Below are 21,273 nucleotides of genomic sequence, written 5' to 3' on the forward strand. Positions count from 1 at the left end.
ATAGATAGATAGATAGATAGATAGATAGATAGATAGATAGATAGATAGATAGATAGATAGATGATAGATTAGATGGATGGATGGATGGATGGATAGATAGAGATATAGCTATGTAGAGAAAACATGAGCTTCTTTAGGGCAAGGGCTACTTTGTTGTGTGTCTTCACATTTCTAGGACCTAATAGTGCCAGGCACGTAGGCTCTTAAAAAATGTTGTCGAATGTATGAATCAATGAATGAATAGCTGAATCAACATTCATGGGGTTACATTTGTTCCTTCTCAAAACTCAAGCTCATCTCTTGGAAGTCATATTTGTTTTTTAAAAAGCAAAATCAATTTGTAATTCCAGCTTGACCACTCACTTTAATCAACAGCATTGATTCTGATTAACTTTTAGTGGTTTCTAAAATAACAAATTTAACCTTAGAAATCTAACACTTGTTGCTCTTAAGAATACCATTGTATATTTTTGTCTTTGTATCTTTATTGTCTAACTCAGTGACTGCTGTGTAGTGCTTAATAAATGCTTGTTGATTGATAGATACGTCATTTCAGAAACCTCTGTTTTTTCTCACTCCCAACACCCAGTTTCATTTGTTAAATAGGAAGTTAATTTCTTAAAAGGGAATGCACAGGAATATAAATCTGTATATGTATGCAGACGTTGGGATAAGCTAATTTAATACTTTCTGAGGAAAAAGAGTTTGAATGGTTTCTCTCAGAAATGACTAAACTGTAGATTTACACTATGTTCCACCCGATTGAAAATTTTACATTCTTTAAATATACTTACATATTATCTATATCTCTACATTTAACATCATCTGCATACATATAAAGATAGGTGATAAGGGAAAATAAGTCATTAAACCATCTGACCAATGATGATTTATGCTTGTACATGGTCCTGCTCTGAAACCTTTAATATTCATTTTCATTAGCAGCTATGGAGAGAACAGAGCATGGAAAAAAGCTACACATTATGGTACCAGGTACTACCCAACATTTTCTTAAGGCTTAACCCTCGCAGTAGTAGGACAGTATGTAAACAAATCAAGTGGGGTCCAGGCCAACCTGGAGTGTTTTCAGAGGCAAAGCACATAAATGGTTTAGCACCTCAGTCTCTTTTCTCTGTGTTTGCTTCTGTATTTAAATGTGTTTGAGGTTTTCAACATTCCCAGAAAATTGGCTGTTAAGAGGCAGAAAACATGCAATTTATAGCAGATGGGTACAAACTCTGCCAGCAGTACAACTGAAATGGGATCAATCAACAGCACTTCATGCCCCATTTATCCAGAAGAAACCCACCTGGGGGAACCCTGTGGAATTTTTGCCTATTAAGAAACATCTTAACAAGTTTTCTTTAAATAAAAACTTGCCAGTTGGCATTAATCTGGCAGAAAATGGTTTCTCCATTAGCAATCTCTTTGTATTTCTCTTGTTCTCTTTTTAAAACCATTATCCTTTGTTCTATTTACTTGTAAAAGACTAAGCCTGGAGAGGAGCCCAGATTAATAATGTCCAACCTTTGAAACTGGTTACATTTGTCGAATTGGCTTCATCCAGGTTATATACATACATACACACACACACACACACACACACATGTATGGTTATATGTATATATCAATATACACATATATATTTTTTTTGCTAAGATTAAGCTCTCCTTATTTCTCCCCACTTGCTAGCCCCTTATTTCTTTCCTCTGTCTTCCTTGTTCTTTCTACCTCTTCCCCTTCTTAATTTTAATTTTAATTTGTGTCAGACCAGCAATGTGTATTACAAGCCTGGGGAACACCTGCAACCTTCACTACCCTTCAGGGAAATGGAGCAATAAATTGGAACCCAGACTTTGTGAGGTTTCTGAACGATACTGGCCTATGTAGCACAGTGTGATTTTAAAATAAAAATCAGTTGCTTTTGAATGTTCTAAAGGAACCATGAATTAATCACCCCTCTCCCCTTTCTTTTTGATTCACGAAAATGTTATAGGTGTAAAGTGGATATTGCAGCCCTCCCGCTCAAGCAAGACAATTGTTTAGAGCTGCCTCTGGAGAACCGTCTTGGCTCACTGCTTGTACTGATCACACTTACACCCTGTTCAGGTGTCTCTGTCTCTGATCTCTGCGTCTGCCCCTTGGCAGACCCCAGTGAAAGAAAGCAGATTTCCCAACGCTATGTGAGTGCTCTGGAGTGACATGTCACTTTCATTTTAAAGTTAAAACTAACATCATTTTTATGATTAAAAAGGAATCTGTGTCCAGAGTGTAATTGTTTGCCCCATGAAAGAGGAATTAGCACAGTTGATAAGCAGGTAAAATGAGATGCCATTTTGCATGCTTTTATGTGGTTCGATGTTTTTTAAGAGAAAAGGTGTTTTCCAATCTTAGGTTCTGTGTAAGTATCATACAAAATAGATTTGTGGATTGTAGGAGTAAACTTTACCTTAGCATATTTACAAATGCAGTGGTAATCATATGTATACTACACCTATCTGAAAGTTACTGGTGACTCTATCATGAAGCATATTTACAAATGCAGTTGTAATCATATGTTTCATTTATCTCTTTGAAAGTTGCTGATAATGTATTCATGAATATTTGCAAAAATATTTAAAGTCCTTATGAATTTTTACTCCTTATGACTATTTGATATGATAGCAGCTATTGTCAGTATATAATTTTGCAAATGTAAGTAATCTAAATGGTCACTTATAGTGACCTATAGTAGTAGTAATCTAAATAGTCACTTTTTAAAATGAATATGTTTTGTTTCTTGATTTTATTGTCTATGAGCTTCTACTCTACATTCTTAGTTTATAAGTTAATTTTATACATCTAATGTTATGTTGAACTAGTACCTCCTCAGTTAATAGGCATGATTAAGGAATGGTATTCTAACTGCAGATCAATCTCTTCATACATATAATGAAATACCTATCAATGTAGATGATAATACTAGTTGTACTCTAAACTCTCTTTCATGTGCCTAGATGCGTTAACTAATCTCTCAGTTATATTTCTTTTCCTTTCTTTTTTTTTTCCTTTTGGAGGCAATCAGGGATTAAGTGACTTGCCCAAGGTCACACAGGTAGTAAGAGTCTGAGGATGTATTGAACTTACATCCTCCTGACTCTAGGGCCAGTGCTTTATCCACTGCACCACCTAGCTGGCCCTCAGTTATATTTCTAGGGAAATATAGAACTTAACCAACTACAAGTCTTTTAAAAATACTTTAAAGAAAACTTGTGAAAGTTGGAAGTTAATGTATCTGATGATTTGTGTTAAGGAAAATAAACTTAGAGTGTTAGGACAAGGTTAGGACATAAACATTTTAAGAAGTCCATGTGGGGCGGCTAGGTGGTGCAGTGGATAGAGCACCGGCCTTGGATTCAGGAGAACCTGAGTTCAAATCCAGCCTCAGACACATAATACTTACTAGCTGTGTGACCCTGGGCAAGTCACTTAATCCTATTGCCTAAGCAAAAAAAAAAAAAAAAAGTCCATGACAAATGACAGTTACTTTTCAGTGACATTAGAAACTTAAGAAGCTAGAAGTTGTTCTAAAGGATCATTTTGAATTACTTGATTAAAATCATCAGGTCTAAGAGGCAGTATTAAAAATGTAACTTAAAGTTGTTATTGCTTACTAACCTGTAGAATTAACTAAACTTGAATCTTAATTCATTCTTTCACTTACCTTCTACCCAAAAGCAGACCAGTTCAAAACTAATCATTTGTATTACCTTTACAATTTTTTTTGCAAATGTTAATGCATAACTAAGTGAAGATTAGCCTAATTTTCTCATTTTAGATAAAGAGTTAGTTGTATTTATTTAAGGATGACATGTCTTCAGTTCACAGTTTCTCAGCCTGTTGAATTTCATTCATGACTGTAAATAATAGTTATTTTATATTTTTCAGAAGCATTTCTGAAAGCTCTTTCTTCTACTGCAAAGAGCCAAATGGGCAGTTTTTCAGTCCAGGGTCTTCAGGATATGGCAAAGTCATTTGCCACAATCATTTAAGTCCTGGTTGTTGGAAAGGTTCTGGTTATCCAGATGTCAATTAACCAAGGTGTCACTGTTTAAGAAGCAGTGATAAAATGTAAATCTGATGCCACTCTCATTCACAGTGATGATTAACAAATGATGATAGAAGATTTGCTTCATAAAAATTGAAGGGAAGAGAAAATTTTCATTAAACAATACTAAAAATAAATGCTTCTGACTTTTGAGTTGCTTAAAAAGGTGGATCCCATGCATCTCCTTAGTAGAATTTAAACTCAATTACTTTGGGAGCTATTTTAAATTATTTGTATCCTCAGAGCTTAGCATCACACCATATATGCAGTAGGCACATAATAAATGTTTAGTGAATTGAATTGAATTTCCATTGGTAGGGATACCTATTCAGAGGCTAAGTTGCACTACTTAATGTCCATATGTTTGCATTTGTAGGATCAGAATAATGGGAACTTTCAGGGAAGTTCAGAGTTGTTTTAGCAAAGAAAAAGGAATACTGTCTGTAACTTTATAAACATTTGCCCTTGGAGGAAGAGGGAGAGTATGTCCAGTGTCACCAGGGAATGACGTTAAAGAGAGATCTTATGCGGTCATAATGGTTTCATTTTGAAGATGCAGCTGATTAATGCTCAACCATTTGCATTTTATGTAGCAGATATGAATGCCTATTTTGTTAATGGATCCATTTTCTTAATGGGTTTAGTTGATTTTACCTGCATTTTTGCAGCTCTTCTTTAAGGATATAAAAAGGAAGATAAAATGAAAATGTTCTTCCATAAGATTTAAATGCCATTTAAAGAGTATATCAATGAACTATTTTTGTACTCACTTAATTCCTTTTTTCTCCCCAGTGCTTACAGAACTCCCTGAAAGATATGAAGGACGTTGGCATTTTACAAGTGAAAGTATTAAAGGCATTAGATCTCTTAGCTGCAGATTTCTCAGGTACAGTATACTTTCACTTATTCATTAACATTTATTTCTCTTTTGGTGTATTGGTGTCATTGCTTTTCCACCTTCTTTGTGATCTAATGGCAATGGAAAATACGATGAGCTAGGAATGTTTATAATAAAAGCATTCTTTGAAAGATAGGCAGAGACTTAATCAAATTTATCTAATATATTTCTTTGCACTGACTTCTTAGAGTAAGTTTCATGATGATTGGTTAACAAAGTAAAAATAGCTGGCATACATAATCCTTTTTTTTTAACCAGGCATTTTTACATAGATTATCCTAGGATCCTCACAATACTCAGAGAGGTTGACAGTACAAGCACTATTGTATCAATTTTACAGATGAGAAAATTAAGGCTCAGAAAGGTTAAGTGACCATCAAGATCAAATACTTTATAAGTGGCAGGGCCCAGGCCTAATTAAACCCACATCTTTTGTTGCTAGACCCAAAGGTCATTACACCCTGAGCACCGCCTCAGGCATTCTAATAGCAAGGGGGTTTGAGATTTTAAAGGAGTAGGTAAATTATGAGGGTTGCCATGTTTTTAATGCTAAGTTAATTTGCAAATAGAACTGATATGATGGTGGCCATAAAGAATGAGTTATTTTACTTATTTCCTGCCTTTGATCAATTTAAAAAAACCCTCCCCAGTTCCAGTGTCTTATCTTATAGGTCCATCTATACCGCAGACAGAATGTGTAACATATAAATTTTAATCACGACACGTATAATATATACTAGAAAAACTTCACCGTAATGATAAGAAGAATAATTCACATTTATATAGTGCTTTACGGTTTCCAAAGTACTTTTCTCCTAACAACCCTGTGGGATAGGTGGTGATATAGAGCCTATAGCAGGGGATCACTCTATAGATAAGACAATTTTATGAGTTTCTTTTGGAAATTCACTACACATAGATTCTTGGATGGAGACAGAGACAGTCATGCCTTGTTCAAAACTAAACTCTATGATGTAAATCATGTGTATATTTATATATGTGTGTATAAACAAACAGTCCTTACCCTCCACATACTTATGCTCCATGATGACTAAGTATAGTGTAAGTTTAGGGACAGCAATTTTGGTTCCCATGGATATTCCTTTCAACACAGGGAATTTGGGATGAGAGATAGTAAAGAGTTCTTTGTAGAAGTCTCATCAGTGGTACCATACCATTTGGGTCTCTCAGCCTGGGTTGAATTCACATCTATTACCAGCCACTATGCTGATTCAGAGATGGTAAGGGAGGAGGCATTAATTCATTCGTTTAACAAGCATTTATTAAACACCTATTATCTGCCAGGCATATGCTGAGCATGGTGGATACCCAGAGAAAAGACATATGTCTTCAGTTAAATATATTTGTAAACCAGCTTACGCTTTATGTTTTTGAATAAAAATGATTTGCAATCTATCTTTTGTGGGGATCGTGTATTCCACAGTGCACTGTTTGAAGACCTAAAGGAAACATTTCAACTCCTGAGTGTAATAAGCAATCCATTTGGTATCCTGACTTACAAGAAAGTTTAGATTAATTTTTTTAAAAATCTCAATTCCAGTTCCTTTGATATATTGTAAAATGTACCCCAACAGGGTATCTACAAATTGCCTGTGGTTCCATTTGAAGTTAAAAGTGGTGGTACATCATAGTGAGTCCTAGGAGAGTTCATAAAATAAATCCTTATGTTCTTTGGAGACCTCTCATTTGGAAAACCCTGTGAAAATATCTATCTAGTTGATCTGACCACATAGGTAAGTGTGACATTACAGTTATTCAAGAAAAGAAAGGTTGGCCAGTTGTGAAGAGTAAACAGATTTAATGTAAGGAAACCAGAGGTCCCCCTTTTAAAGATAGAGTCCATTTGTCAGCAACAAATACGGTCAATCACCAGTTATTAAGCACTTTCCATGTGCCAGGTACTGGGGGATACAAGGCCAAAATTCAATGTCCCAGTCTTTAAGGAGCTGCTGTTCTATGAGACTAGACATGAACACACAAAAGAGATAGAAACCTATGGTTTGTCCTCACAATGCAACACCATCTCTGTGACTTACAATCTAGACTTGCCTAAAGCACTAAGATATCAAGTGACCTGCCCATAGTCATACAACCAGTATGTGTCAGAGGCAGGACTTGAAACCAGGACTTCCTGGCTTTGAGGCCAGTTTTCTTTGCACTACATCATGTTGTCCCTTATCCTTATAAACATATATACAAAATTAAATACAGGGTAATTTTTGACAGGATGCATCCTGGTAGAATCAGGAAAGGCCTAATATGGAAGGTGCTACTTGAGCTAAATTTTTAAAGAAATTAGGAGTCTCAGAAATGGTGAGGAGGGAATAGTATGTTCTATGAATGGGGGAAGGCTTTGTAAAGGCATAGTGGTAGGAAATGGAATGTTATATGAGAAATAGCAAGAATGTCAATTGAGCTGAATTGGAGAGTACCTACAGGATATCCATTTTAAATTTCCAGATAGGCAATTGGAAGAAATGTGAGACTAGAATCCAGGAGAGAGAATTATTCCATTCTTTTTGGTTTCTTTGTTTAAAAATTTTACTTGAAAATAATCAGCAGGTTATCAAGTATGTGCAGCTAAAAGCGGCAGTAGATAGAGCTGTGGGCCTAGAGTCAGGAAGACCAGAGTTCAAATCTTGCCTCAGACACACACTAGCTGTGTGACTTTAACCCTGTTTGTCTTGGTTTCCCCATCTGTCAAATGAACTGAAGAAGGAAATAACAAACCACTCTAATATCTTTGTCAAGAAAATCCCAAATGGGGTTAAGTCATTTATGACTGAAATGATTGAACAGCAAATCAAGTATGTTCCTCTTAAAGATTTAAAAGTCTCTTCCACTTCCGGGAGCCAAGATGACAGAGTAAAAAGGTAGTCACTTCCCTATCAACCTCTGAAAACCCAGAAAATATCACCCCAGAAAAAACCCTGGAACAGCTGAACCAGAAGAAAGATGGGGAGTAGCAGTGCAGTGCCCAGCAAAAGGGTCTCCCAGTGCCTCAGTAAAAATAAGGGAAGCAGCACTACAAAGGGCCCTAGGTGGATAAGCACCTGGCAGCATTCATCTGAAAGGAGCTGAAGAAAGCAACCTAGAGGTGCCAAAAAGTTCCAGCCTTGGTAATTCCAGCCCAACACCAGGTAAGCTGTCAGAAGCCTACGGCCTCCAAATGCCAACCAGGAGGAGATCCCAAAGCCCAGGTGGTCGAGCAGGCAAACGCCAACAGCTGTACCTCCTAGTGCCTCAGTGAGGGTGGGGTAATGGGTGGAAACCAGCTCGGAAAACCACCAGGTGCCTCGGCATTCTACAGCAAAGAAGTCTCCCAGTGCCTCATCAGAAATAAGGGAGGCAGCACTGCAAGGGGCCCCAGGCAGATAAACACCTGGCAGCACTTATCTAAAAGGAGCTAAACAAAGCTAAAGGAAAGGAAAAGCAGGCAACCTAGATTTACCTGAAAGTTCCAGCCTTGTTGATTCCAGCCCCAGATAAGCTGCCAGAACCCTACAGCCTCCAATTGCCAACATAAGAGGCCCCAGCACACAAAGCCAGTTACCAAGACCTAGTTCCCAACACAAGAAGCTTGGGTTAGTGCCCTTTGCTCCCCAGCAGGAGAGTTTAATCCCTTTAAAGGCTAGGGAATAAAGAAACACCATGAGTAAAAAGAAACGTACGATAGATTCTTATTATGAGAGGAGTGAAGATCAAGACAGAAATTCTCAAGAGGACAACACTGTCATCAAACCCACATCTGCAACATCAAAAGGGAATATGAACTGGTCTGAAGCCCAAAAAGCCTTCTTAGAAGAACTCAAGGAGAATTTTAAAAGTCAAATGAGAGAGGTAGAGGAGTCCTTTAAAAGTACAATTGTCCAATTGGAAAAAAAGTATCCTGAAGAAAACAAGTCCCTAAAACACACAATTGGCGAAATGGAAAAAAAGTACAATGAAGAAAATAAATCCCTTAAAAATACAATTGACCAATTGGACAGGAAAATACAAAATCTAACAGAAAAAAACAATATGTTAAAAATTAGAATTGAACAAATAGAAACTAATGACTCTATGAGAGAGCAAGAATTAGTCAAACAGAAACAAAAAATGAAAAAATAGATGAAAACGTAAAATACCTCATGGGTAAAACAGCTGACCTGGAAAATCGATCCAGGAGAGACAATTTAAAAATTATAGGCCTACCTGAAAGTCATGATGAAAAAAAGAGCCTGGATAATATCCTTCAGAAAATCATAAAGGAAAACTGTCCTGAAGTCCTAGAACCTGAAAGTAAAATAAATACAGAAAGAATCCACCACTCCCCGCCTGAAAGAGATCCCAAATTGAAAACACCAAGGAATATAACAGCTAAATTCCAAAATTACCAGATTAAAGAAACAATTTAAATATCATGGAACCACAGTTAGGATTACACAGGACCTTGCAGCCTCTACATTAAAAGACCGTAGGGCATGGAACATGATATTCCATAAGGCAAAGGAGCTTGGAATGCAGCCAAGGATTAACTACCCAGCAAAAATTAGTGTGATTTTTCAGGGAAGGAGATGGATATTCAGCAAAATAGGGGACTTCTAAACATTCCTGATAAAAGACCAGAGCTCAACAAAAAATTTGATCTTCAAGTACAAGATTCAAGAGAGACATAAAAAGGTAAATGGGACAGAAAGATACAATATGTTATTAATAAGAGCAAAATGTTTACATCCCTACAAGGGAAGATGACACTTGCAACTCTTGAGAACTGTATTGTTATTATACCATGTTAAAGGAGGATATATAAAGGGGGTAGATATAATGATGTAATGATAAAAAAAATGTAATCAAGTGGGTTAAATGGATCCAAGTAAGTGGATTAGTCTGAGCTGAGAAAATGTACTGAGAAAGGAGGAGGCAGACAAAGGTAAATTACATCACAGGAAAAGACAAAAACCTATTAGAGCAGAGGTAAAGAAGGGAGGGGGATGAGTGTTGTTTGAACCTTACTCTCACCAGATTTGGCTCAAGAAGGGAATAACATAATCAGTTAGGTATAGAAATCTAACTTGCACTGTAGGTAGTAGGAGGGGAAAGGGGAAAGAAAAGGGAGGGGGGAATAGAAGGGAGGGAAGAAGCAGTAAGGGTAAAGGGGAAGAAAAGGGAAAGGGATAATAGAAGGGAGGTGGGACCATAGGAGGTGCTGGTCAAAAGCAAAACACTAGTGAGGGGGAGAAAGGAGAAAGGAGAAAGAAAAGTATAAACAGGGGGAGAAAAAGGATGGAGAAAAAGACACAGATAGTAATCATAAATGTAAATGTGAATGGGATGAACTCTCCCATACAACAGAAGCGTATAGCAGATTGGATTAAAAATCATAATCCTACAATATGTTGTTTACAGGAAACACATTTGAAAAAGAGTGACACATACAGGGTAAAGGTAAAAGGCTGGAGAAAAGTATATTATGCTTCAGCTGAAGTAAAAAAAGCAGGGTTAGCAATCCTGATCTCAGACAAAGCAAAAGCAAAAATAGATCTTATCAAAAGAGATAAGGAAGGAAACTACATCCTGCTAAAAGGCACCACAGACAATGAAGTAATATCACTACTAAACATATGTGCACCAAATGGCATAGCATCCAAATTCTTAGAGGAGAAGTTCAGGGAGTTACAGGAAGAAATAGACAGCAAAACTATATTAGTGGGGGACCTCAACCTCCCCCTCTCTGAACTAGATAAATCTAACCACAAAATAAACAAGAAAGAAGTTAAGGAGGTGTACAGAACATTAGAAAAGTTAGGTATGATAGACCTGTGGAGAAAACTGAATGGGGATAGAAATAATATACTTTTTTCTCGGTGATACATGGCACATACACAAAAATTGACCATGTACTAGGGAATAAAAACCTCACAATCCAATGCAGAAAGGCAGAAATAGTAAATGTATCCTTTTCAGATCGTGATGCAATAAAAATTATATGTAATAAAGTGCCATGGAAAGATAGACTAAAAAATAATTGGAAACTTAATAATCTAATCCTAAAAAATAATTGGGTCAAAGAACAAATCATAGAAACAATCAATAATTTCATTCAAGAGAATGACAATGAGACAACATACGAAAACTTATGGGATACAGAAAAAACAGTTCTTAGGGGAAGTTTTATATCTCTAAATGCTTACATAAATAAAATAGAAATAGAGGAGATCAATGAATTGGGCATACAACTAAAAAATCTAGTAAAAGAACAAATTAAAAATCCTCAATTAAACACCAAATTAGAAATATTGAAAACCAAAGGAAAAATTAAGAAAATTGAAATTAAGAAAACTATTGAACTAATAAATAAAACTAAGAGCTGGTTTTATGAAAAAAAACAATAAAATAGATAAATCTTTGGTTAATCTAATTTAAAAAAAGAAGAAAACCAAATTACTAGTAACAAGAATGAAAAGGGTGAAACTACCACCAAGGAAGAGGAAATTAAAACAACAATTAGGAATTATTTTGCCCAACTATATGCCAACAAATTTGACAATCTTAGTGAAATGGATATATATTTACAAAAATATAAATTGCCCAGATTAACAGAAGAGGAAGTAAAATACTTAAATAACCCCATCTCAGAAAAAGAAATTGAACAAGTCATTGGTGAACTCCCTAGGAAAAAATCTCCAGGGCCAGATGGTTTTACATGCGAATTCTATCAAACATTTAAAGAATAATTAATTCCAATATTATATAAACTATTTGGGAAAATAGGTAAAGAAGGAATCTTACCAAATTCTTTTTATGATACAACTATGGTGCTGATACCTAAACCAGGAAGAGTCAAAACAGAGAAAGAAAATTATAGACCAATTTCTCAAATGAAGATAGATGCAAAAATTACAAACAAAATATTAGCAAATAGATTAAAACAACTTATCACACGAATAATACACTATGACCAGGTAGGATTTATACCAGGAATGCAGGGCTGTTTCAATTTAAGGAAAACTATCAGCATAATCCATCATATCAACACTGAAACTAACAGAAACTACATAATCATCTCAATAGATGCAGAAAAAGCTTTTGACAAAATACCACCCATTCCTATTAAAAACACTAGAGAGCATAGATATAAATGGAGTCTTCCTTAAAATAATAACTAGAATCTATCTAAAACCTTCAGCAAGCATAATATGTAATGGGGACAAGCTAGAAGCATTTCCAATAAGATTGGGGGTGAAACAAGGATGTCCATTATCACCACTGTTATTCAACATCGTACTGGAAACATTAGCTTTAGCAATAAGAGAAGAAAAAGACATTGTAGGCATTAGAACAGGCAAAGAAGAAACAAAGCTATCACTCTTTGCAGATGACATGATGTTATACTTAGAGAATCCCAGAGAATCAAGTAAAAAACTACTTGAAATAATAAACAACTTTAGCAAAGTTGCAGGCTATAAAATAAACCCACATAAATCATCGGCATTTCTATATATTACCAACAAAGCCCAATAGCAAGAGATAGAAAGAGAAATTCCATTTAAACTTACTGTAGACATTATAAAATATTTAGGAGTCTACCTCCCGAAGCAAACCCAGGAACTCTATGAACACAATTACAAAACACTTTTCACACAAATAAAATCAGATCTAAATAATTGGAAAAACATCAGTTGCTCATGGGTAGGCTGAGCTAATATAATAAAAATGACAATTCTACCTAAGCTAATTTACTTATTCATTGCCATACCAATCAAACTACCAAAAAATTATTTTATGGAGTTAGAAAAAAGAATAACAAGATTCATTTGGAAGAACAAAAGGTCCAGAATATCAAGAAAACTAATGAAAAGAAATGCAGGGGAAGGTGGCCTAGCCATTCCAGATCTTAAATTGTGTTATAAAGCAGCAATCATCAAAACTGCTTGGTACTGGCTAAGAAATAGAGTGGTGGATCAGTGGAATAGGTTAAGTATGCAAGACTCAGTAGTCAATTACTATAGTAGCATACTATTTGATAAACCCAAAGACCCCAGCTTCTGGGATAAGAACGCATTCTTTGAAAAAAACTGCTGGGATAACTGGAAAAGAGCATGGCAGAAACTAGGCATAGACCAAAATCTCACACCATATACCAAAATAAAGTCAAAATGGGTACATGATTTAGGTATAAAGGCTGATACCATAAGCAAACTGAGAGAGCAAGGAATAGTTTACCTGTCAGATCTATGGAGAACAGAAGAATTCATGACCAAACAGGAGATAGAGAACATCACAAAAAGCAAAACAGATAATTTTTTTTACATCAAATTGAAAAGTTTTTGCACAAACAAAGCCAATGAAACTAAGATTAGAAGGAAAGTAGAAAATTAGGAAAGAATTTTTACAATCAGCCTCTCTGATAAGGGCCTCATTTCTAAAATATATAGAGAATTAAGTCAAATTTATAAGAATACAAGCCATTCCCCAATTGATAAGTGGTCAAAGGATATGAACAGACACTTCTCAGATGAAGAAATTAAAGCCATCTATAGTCATATGAAAAAATGCTCTAAATCACTATTGATTAGAGAAATGCAAATCAAAACAACTCTGAGGTACCACATCACACCTATCAGAATGGCCAACATGACAAAACAGGAAAATGATAAATGTTGGAGAAGATGTGGGAAAATTGGAACACTAATGCATTGTTGGTGGAGTTGTGAAATGATCCAATCAATTTGGAGAGCAATTTGGAACTATGCCCAAAGGGCTATAAAAACGTACATACCCTTTGACCCAGCAATAGCCCTTCTAGGGCTATATCCCAAAGAGATCACACAAATGGGAAAAAGACCTGCATGTACAAAAATATTCATAGCAGCTCTTTTTGTGGTGGCAAAGAATTGGAAATTGAGAGGATGCCCATCAGTTGGGGAATGGCTGAGCAAGTTGTGGTATATGATGTGATGGAATACTATTGTGCTATAAGAAATGATGAACAGGCTGACTTCAGAAAAACCTGGAAAGACTTGTATGGTCTGATGTTGAGTGAAGTGAGCAGAACCAAGAGACCATTGTACACAAAAACAGCCACATTGTGTGATGACTAATATTGATAAACTTAACCCTTCCTGGCAATACAAGGATCTAAGACATCTCCAGAGGCCTTGTGATGGAAAATACTATCCACACCCAAAGAAAGAACTATGGAAGCCGAATCATTATTTTTTTTCTCTTCTATTGAGTTTTTGTTTCCTCTTTCTGATGGTTCCTCCTATTGGTTTTAATTTCTACTTACAACATCACTAATGTGAAAATATGTTTAATATGAATGTAAATGTATAGCCTATATCAGATTGTGCGCTGTCTTGGGGAGGGTGGTGGGGAGGAAGGGGGAGAAAAATTTTAAACTCAAAAGCATATGGAAGTGGTTATTGATAAATCAAAATAAATTAATAAAAAAAGATTTAAAAGTCTCATGCAAGAGTAAAGGATGGAGGTATGGTCCTTGGGAGTCATTCTTACAAAGGATAGTATTACAGACATAAAGAAGAGATTCTCCTGTCAAGAATCAACACGTTTACAAAGAACTTTTGTTGTAACTCCTGTTTTTGATGACTTATAATATTCTAAGATCTCTTGCTTGCTAATAAATTCCCAGTCAGGTTCTCAAATTTTAAACAGCAATTTCAGTGAAGGGACTTCACTAATATCTGTTGATGATGTTACTTTTGGAATCTTCTGGGCACCTAAAAGGGCTGTTATTCATAATTATGCAGATTGTTGCAGAAGAGAAAATTTAAAGGTAACCAAAAAATAGTCATCAGCTTTTCCAGTGTTTAAAATGCTGACCACTAAACAAGATATTCTAGAGTTGATTTTCTTTTGTTCTTAAAAAATAATAAAATTAAGTTTTAAAAAAAGTCAAGTCTATGAGATATTTCTGCAGATGTTTCTTGTGCAAGCCTATTTAAGAATTACTAATGTTCAAGCCTCTATTTAAACTTTTAAACTAGATAAATCTGTTCACATATATAACTTTTAAAGATTTTGTCAGTATAGGGCAAGAGGAACTCATTCTTAGTAAGTATATATATATATATATATATATATATATATATATATATAATTAGGTATTAGGTTTTAAAATATGAAATGAGGTAATATTGTCTATATCATGTTTTAAGTAATAGTTCTTAGTAAATTTCTATATTTATTCATTTCTTCTGAAATATTTTAATATGAGCCTAAATTATTTACATATTGGTCTTTGTGAATTTATTTCCAAATATCCTACTGAATTTTTTGTTTCATGTATTATGATATTTGTATATAGAAGTATTTTTTATCCTAAAATAATTTATCTTTGCTATTATCTTGCCCCTTTTAATTAGAAGAAAGACAAGCTAGTATTTTTCAGTTCTGAAATTAACATTGAGTATTAGCTCCATAAATGATTATCCTAATGGAAAAGTTAGTGCCTATCAGATATTTTCTATAGTTTGTCTTACAAACTTATGTCCAGTTGAGTCTAAAATCCTCTTTAACTAAAAGGTTATTCAGTGTAATGTCATTACATTGAGGTAATTCATGTCTGAGCTTTGATTCATGAAGCAAATGACAAATTGTCTTTTGAGGCTAGTGCCAAAGACAGCTGCTGTGTTATAGTGTAATGTGACCAACACATTCCCATTTGGCTGCTACTGTTTAAAAAAAAAATAACGTAAGTTTTTATCACACAAAAAGAGAATCATAAAGATCAACATTCTCTCCTATGCCATTGAGAAATGATGAGTGCTGCAAGTACTGTTTCCATAATAATTCTTTCCTTAAATGGTGCCATATTTCCTACTCTCCCTAGGCAAGCACTCAGATTTATGAATTAATATTGATAAAAGTAAAATGAGGGTACTTTTAAGAGCCTAATAAAGAGATAATCAAGAAGACAATAAAGATCTGTAAGGGTTAACTGAAGAGTTATGAAGGAGCTTTAAAACTTTTCATATGGTCAGAAGAGTATTGTAATTCACTGATGATAACCTTACCATAGACTTTAACTGCTAGGAGGCATCAGTGACCGCCTGATGACCCTACATCTATTGTTCAAGTAAAAGCACCCACAGTAAGGAGAAAGGATTTTTAAATGGACCTAGATAACCTAATTGCAGAAGAAACACATAGAATAGCTATATTGTTTTAGGAGACGTCAGTCCACACATTGTCACTTTGGGGACTGGCTAGGAGTGTAAGTCAGAGAATGTCAATAGGTGAGTTGGAAAAGTCTACCTCCTGCTTAATGTATACCCTTGAGTATTACCCCCCACCCAACTATAAAATCCATCGTCAAAACCATTATATTTTATTAATAATACAAAGCTAACTAGCAGTATTTAATGGATGTTTGAGTTACTGTACATATCATGCTTATGAGTACTGAATTGTTCCTGGTCTGAAAAATACTTCAAAGTCTCACCCATGCTATCACATAGCGTTGAGCACACATAGATGATTGGATGTGAAACATGTGGGGAATGAAGGCAACCACAGGAAACTGTGGCAACAATAACTCAGAAGTCCCGTAAAACTGTGGGATCCAACTCATCACCAATAAGGAGGACACTGTATGGTTGTCTCTGTAAAACTATCTACCAGGTAGATTACTGAGAGCATCAAAAACTGATTCATCATTCCTGTAACTTGATTAAGAATGAACTGCTAAGGGGCATTTGGGTGGTGCAGTGGAGAGAGCTCTAGCCTTGGAGTCAGGAGGACCTGAGTTAAAAAAAAAAAATCTGGCCTCATACACATAACTGTAGGACTCTGGGCAAGTCACTTAACCCCAATTGCCTCACCAAAAAAAAAGAATGAACAGCTAGAGTTTTGTTGACTGGCCAACATTTGGAAACTGCTAGTGATCCAAACAAAAAAGACAACTTGGGAAGCTGGTTTTATAATCTGCAGAATAATTTTCAGGCATTTATTTTATCTGGTATTTATAAGATAAAAAAGCCATAGCTATTCAGTTCTATGAAGAATGCCAGAAGGATGAAACTTTCTGTGCTGCATTGAAGGATATATATGGAAGACAATTTAATAATTATATTAAAGTGAAAAGATAAGATTGCCCTTCATCCCTGAGGGGAAGAAAAACTTGAATGAGTTGATATTGATGACTGATTGACTCTAATAGGCATTCCGACATCATTGATAAGGCACTAAGAAGTATAAGGAACCTTCTAAGATGCAAATATATTAGCATCATTTCAGTTATAAACTAGATTTGGAAATAATTTCAGGATTTCAGTTGCCTCCAAACCCTTTACTAGCCTGTTTTTCAGATTTCCTACTCAAAATGTCATGGGTTCCTTCTCCCTAGAAGTTGCTTATCCAATACTTTCTGGAGGGGAGTCTCTTACAAGTCAGAGTTTGACTAGATTTCTTAGGTCCTTTCTATCTAACTTCTAACTTCCATAATCCAATGTTTTTTCAAGCTATTGTCTCATACCTCATAATATAGCTAAACTTTCCCTCCAAAATCCTACTACTCATGACGTGTACATCTCTTTCCCAGTCTAGTATGGGAGGCAAGACCTTTGTAGTTATCTATTTTCCTACCTCTATATAAGACAGAAGAGAACTGGGAGCCTTGGATAGAGAAAATGACCCTTTTTCAATTCCCTGCTTTTCATATTCTCCCCATATAAATACTCAGAAAGAAAGCATCCTTGGTGGTGGATCAGCAAGTGTGGAAATCTGTTCTCTTTCATCTTCTTACTTCTACTGTACAGAGGTGCAGAAATGAATCTGGCCTTGATCACCAATGGCTTTTGTTTTGTTTTGTTTTTTGTTAACAGGATAATTTGTAGAAATATAATTTAAGCTATATAAAGAAATATATAATATAAAGGAAAAGTAACTCAAGTTCACTCTTCCTTAGGTTCCAATTCTATTGGGACTTATCTATGACTTTTTTTGAAACCTATTTTCTTTTCTTGTTCTTTCTTTTTTTTCCTGTTTTTTTTTGCCTGGATCTGTGATTGCATGGAACTTTTCATGAGCAAACTTCACCAGCTGATACTATTGGCACCTATGAGATACCTGAGGCACAGAGATGATAAGTGACTTTCTTATAGTTTCACAGCCTATATGTGTCAGAGGCATGAGTATTTCTAGTATAATGGAAATATTAATGTTTATCACTTGGTGTTTTTTTTTTCATTTTTTAACGTAGACACCACCAAAATATGTTTGGAATGTGTTCCTTATTTCTGTTTCATGCTTTAAAAAAGAGGAAAGTATACTTGCTTAATAGGAACATCCACCTTTTAAAAAATTAGTTTGGCTTTTGCACACTAATTTTTGATAATCTAGATAATAGTTTTGTTAATGTGAAACATATTTTCTGCCTCACTGAATATCTTGGGTATGCATAAAAGTGCTATTCTCAATAACTGTTGACCAAAAACAGTATTCAGAATACAAAATTATAGAGTAGGCATGTTCTTGGCATATTCTATAACATTGCATTTTAAGTAGGTTCTGTAAATTAAGAACAGTGGCTGTTGTCTTTTGAAACACAGGTCTGTGTAGCAGAAGAGAGTAGTTCCTATAGTTATTGTTCCCCTGGCATATTAATCAAAAGTCTCTTTTCTTGTTTTTCTTCCCATTGTTGGGTTTTGAAGCTGTATCCATAGCAATACATCTCCTCTTAAAGACGTCCTCATTTCAAAAACATTTCTGTAACTGAAATTCTTAGAAAGCTTAATAGTAGCAATTCAATGCTTTTAATATTGTTTGTGAATATCTCAGTGATTTTTACCTATATCAGGGGAAAATCCTGTAAGTAACTTTAGCAGGAATTCCACTTTAAGACTATCAAAAAGAATAGTATCTAGTTTGTGTAAATTTGAAGAATAAATGTAAAGTTTTTATGCCTTATTAATCAGTTGCATTTTGAGTATGAAATACAGTTCATTCTCTGCTGGAATTGACGAATGGTTCCCTTTCTATAGATAAAGCACTTCTCACATTATAGTGTATTTTCTTCATGCTGTCTTGTGAAGTGAATATTACTACTTCAATTTTCATCAGAGGATAAGTAAACTGAGGCCCAGAAAGGTTCAATGACTTACTCACCTGTGGTCATACAGTTATAAAGTCTCAGAATTGAAAATCAAATGCAGATTTTTGGACTCCCAAGTCCATTCCTTTCTCTATTGCAGCATGCTACATCAAAAATTTTAGCAAAGAAGTTCCTCAGCTCTTACTGGAAACATTCCAACAGAATTAAAGGAAAAATGTCACCACGAACTAAAATGGTCAGGAAAAGCTTCATGGAGGAGAGAGATTTTGAGCTAGTCTTGAAAGAACTATAGATTTCAGATGGGAAGAGATGAAAAAAAAATTAGGTCAGGGAAGAGAGTGAACAAATACATGGACCCTGTAGTAACACTTCATGTGTGAAGGGTAACAGCAAATAGGTTAGATAAATTATTAGAGAACATGTAGTATTAGGTTGAGGAATTTGGAAGTGATCTATTAGGCCATTGTAGGTTCTCCAGCACTTATAACAGCCTGATAACAAATTTATGAAAGCAGTGTCTTAGAAAGACTAATGTGGCTTATTATCCTGGCCTGCCCATCATCAGTTTTTCATGTCTCTGATTCACCTCCCAGAAAACTCTTACTTAAGCCTTATTTTAATCATATCACTTTAAGTAGCAGCTATGTGGATTTGGAGTCAGGAAGACCCCAGTTCAGATCCTTTCTCAGACACTTACTAGTTGTGTGACCTCAGGCAAATTACTTATCTTCTCTCATACTCAGTTTCCTCTTCTGTAAAATAGTATTAATAATAGTATTTACCATACAATTTTTTTTTTGTAAGGATCAAATGAAATGACAGGTAAATTTTTCTCTGTAGCCTCCTTGAAGTAGGATTCAGGGATGTAGAGGGAAGGGAGTAAGTAAGCCTCAGGGAACCAAAAAGCACCTGCAGTTTTCCAAATTCCCTAGTGCTGAGATAATTGTCAGAATTGGGCATACGCTTCTGGAGAGGGCAGCCATCCTTATCCTCTATGCTGTGGAAGGTGTACCCAGGTCCATGGCCTCAAACCAGAAACTGAGAGCGTCAGGCCAAGTGAGAGACAGCCTCATAACTGTCTGCCTGAAAAGCACCTCCAAGCCTTGCTAGGTGCTTGGAGAGTGACGCCAACTTCAGGGCAAGAAAGAAGGGTGGGAGGAGGCTTACATACCTTTCAGTCTTGGCTGGAGAAGAACTTGGGGTTAGGCCCGTAAAGGTTGAGGCTACCAAAAGGTTGAGGTTTAGAAGTTTAGGGGTGCTGGGATTCCAAAATCACAACACACAGGTCCTGTGCAAATGAATTCCACCCAAGCCTTCTTTCAGCCAAAGACAAGATTTATTAGAACATCTGCCATATTGGCCAGACTCTTAAGGAATCTGAACGTTACTGAGCTGTTGGCTAGATTATAAGAATCTGAGCAGTGGTTAGATTTTAAGAATCTGAGCCCCCATTTAATCTTTACTAAAACCCTGTAGATCCCCATTTTGCAGCTGGGGAAATTGAGAAAGAAATTAAATGATCTGCCTAGTACCACACAGCCAATTAGCATCTAAGGTCAGATTTGAACTGAGGTCTTCCTGGCCCAGGGCTCTATTCCCTGTGCCTCCTAATGGCCTAGGCTGAAAAGGTAGATGAGGGGTTAGATTGTGAAGACTTGAAATAGCAAAGGGAAGAATTGTATTTCCACATATAGGTAATGGGGAGCCACAGAAATTTATTGGATTTGTTGCTCAAAACCTTTGTTCTGAAATTATTTTAGACTGTGCTTTACTTGATTCCAATCATTTTAATCCGTTGAATAACTTGGGCAGCCAGAATCACATTTTCCTAAATGGGTCCCATTGTTAATGGGAACTTCAGAACTATAGCTAGAGCCACAAGAGAAAAATATTACTCTGACAGCTTCTAGCATTAGACGACAGGGTATGTAGGTACCAGCTACAGGAAACACTGATGTGAGTTTGGAGAGATTTTTGAAGGGAGATAAGTCTTTGGCAGGCCTGGCCATACGTGTATAGAGAACATGCCTAAATTTGTCATTTTAAATTGTGGGAGGCCACATCGTACAGATATTCTCTCAAGTAATAGAATCTTGGTTCAGATTCTGCCTCTGATGCCTAATACTTGTGTGACCTTAGGAAAGCATTTAACTTCTCTAACCTAACTCCTGACCTGAAAAAAAAAATCTCTTCTAATTCTAAATCTCCGAT

General features: G+C 35.6%; 1 protein-coding gene across 4 annotated transcripts in view; it reads left to right on the top strand.

Annotated features, from left to right (window-relative positions):
* Positions 1-21,273, top strand: part of MCTP2 (multiple C2 and transmembrane domain containing 2) — a 215,893-nt gene that overhangs the window by 89,942 nt on the left and 104,678 nt on the right. For all 4 annotated transcript variants that reach the window (XM_027852162.1, XM_027852163.1, XM_027852164.1 and 1 more), the window contains 2 exons: positions 1,997-2,183; positions 4,880-4,973. In XM_027852162.1, coding sequence (XP_027707963.1) covers positions 1,997-2,183; positions 4,880-4,973 — 281 coding nt within the window. The remainder of the gene's footprint in view (positions 1-1,996; positions 2,184-4,879; positions 4,974-21,273) is intronic.

Source organism: Vombatus ursinus, unplaced genomic scaffold, assembly GCF_900497805.2.
Source record: "Vombatus ursinus unplaced genomic scaffold, bare-nosed wombat genome assembly UNPS02009205.1, whole genome shotgun sequence".
Taxonomy (NCBI): Eukaryota; Metazoa; Chordata; class Mammalia; order Diprotodontia; family Vombatidae; genus Vombatus; species Vombatus ursinus.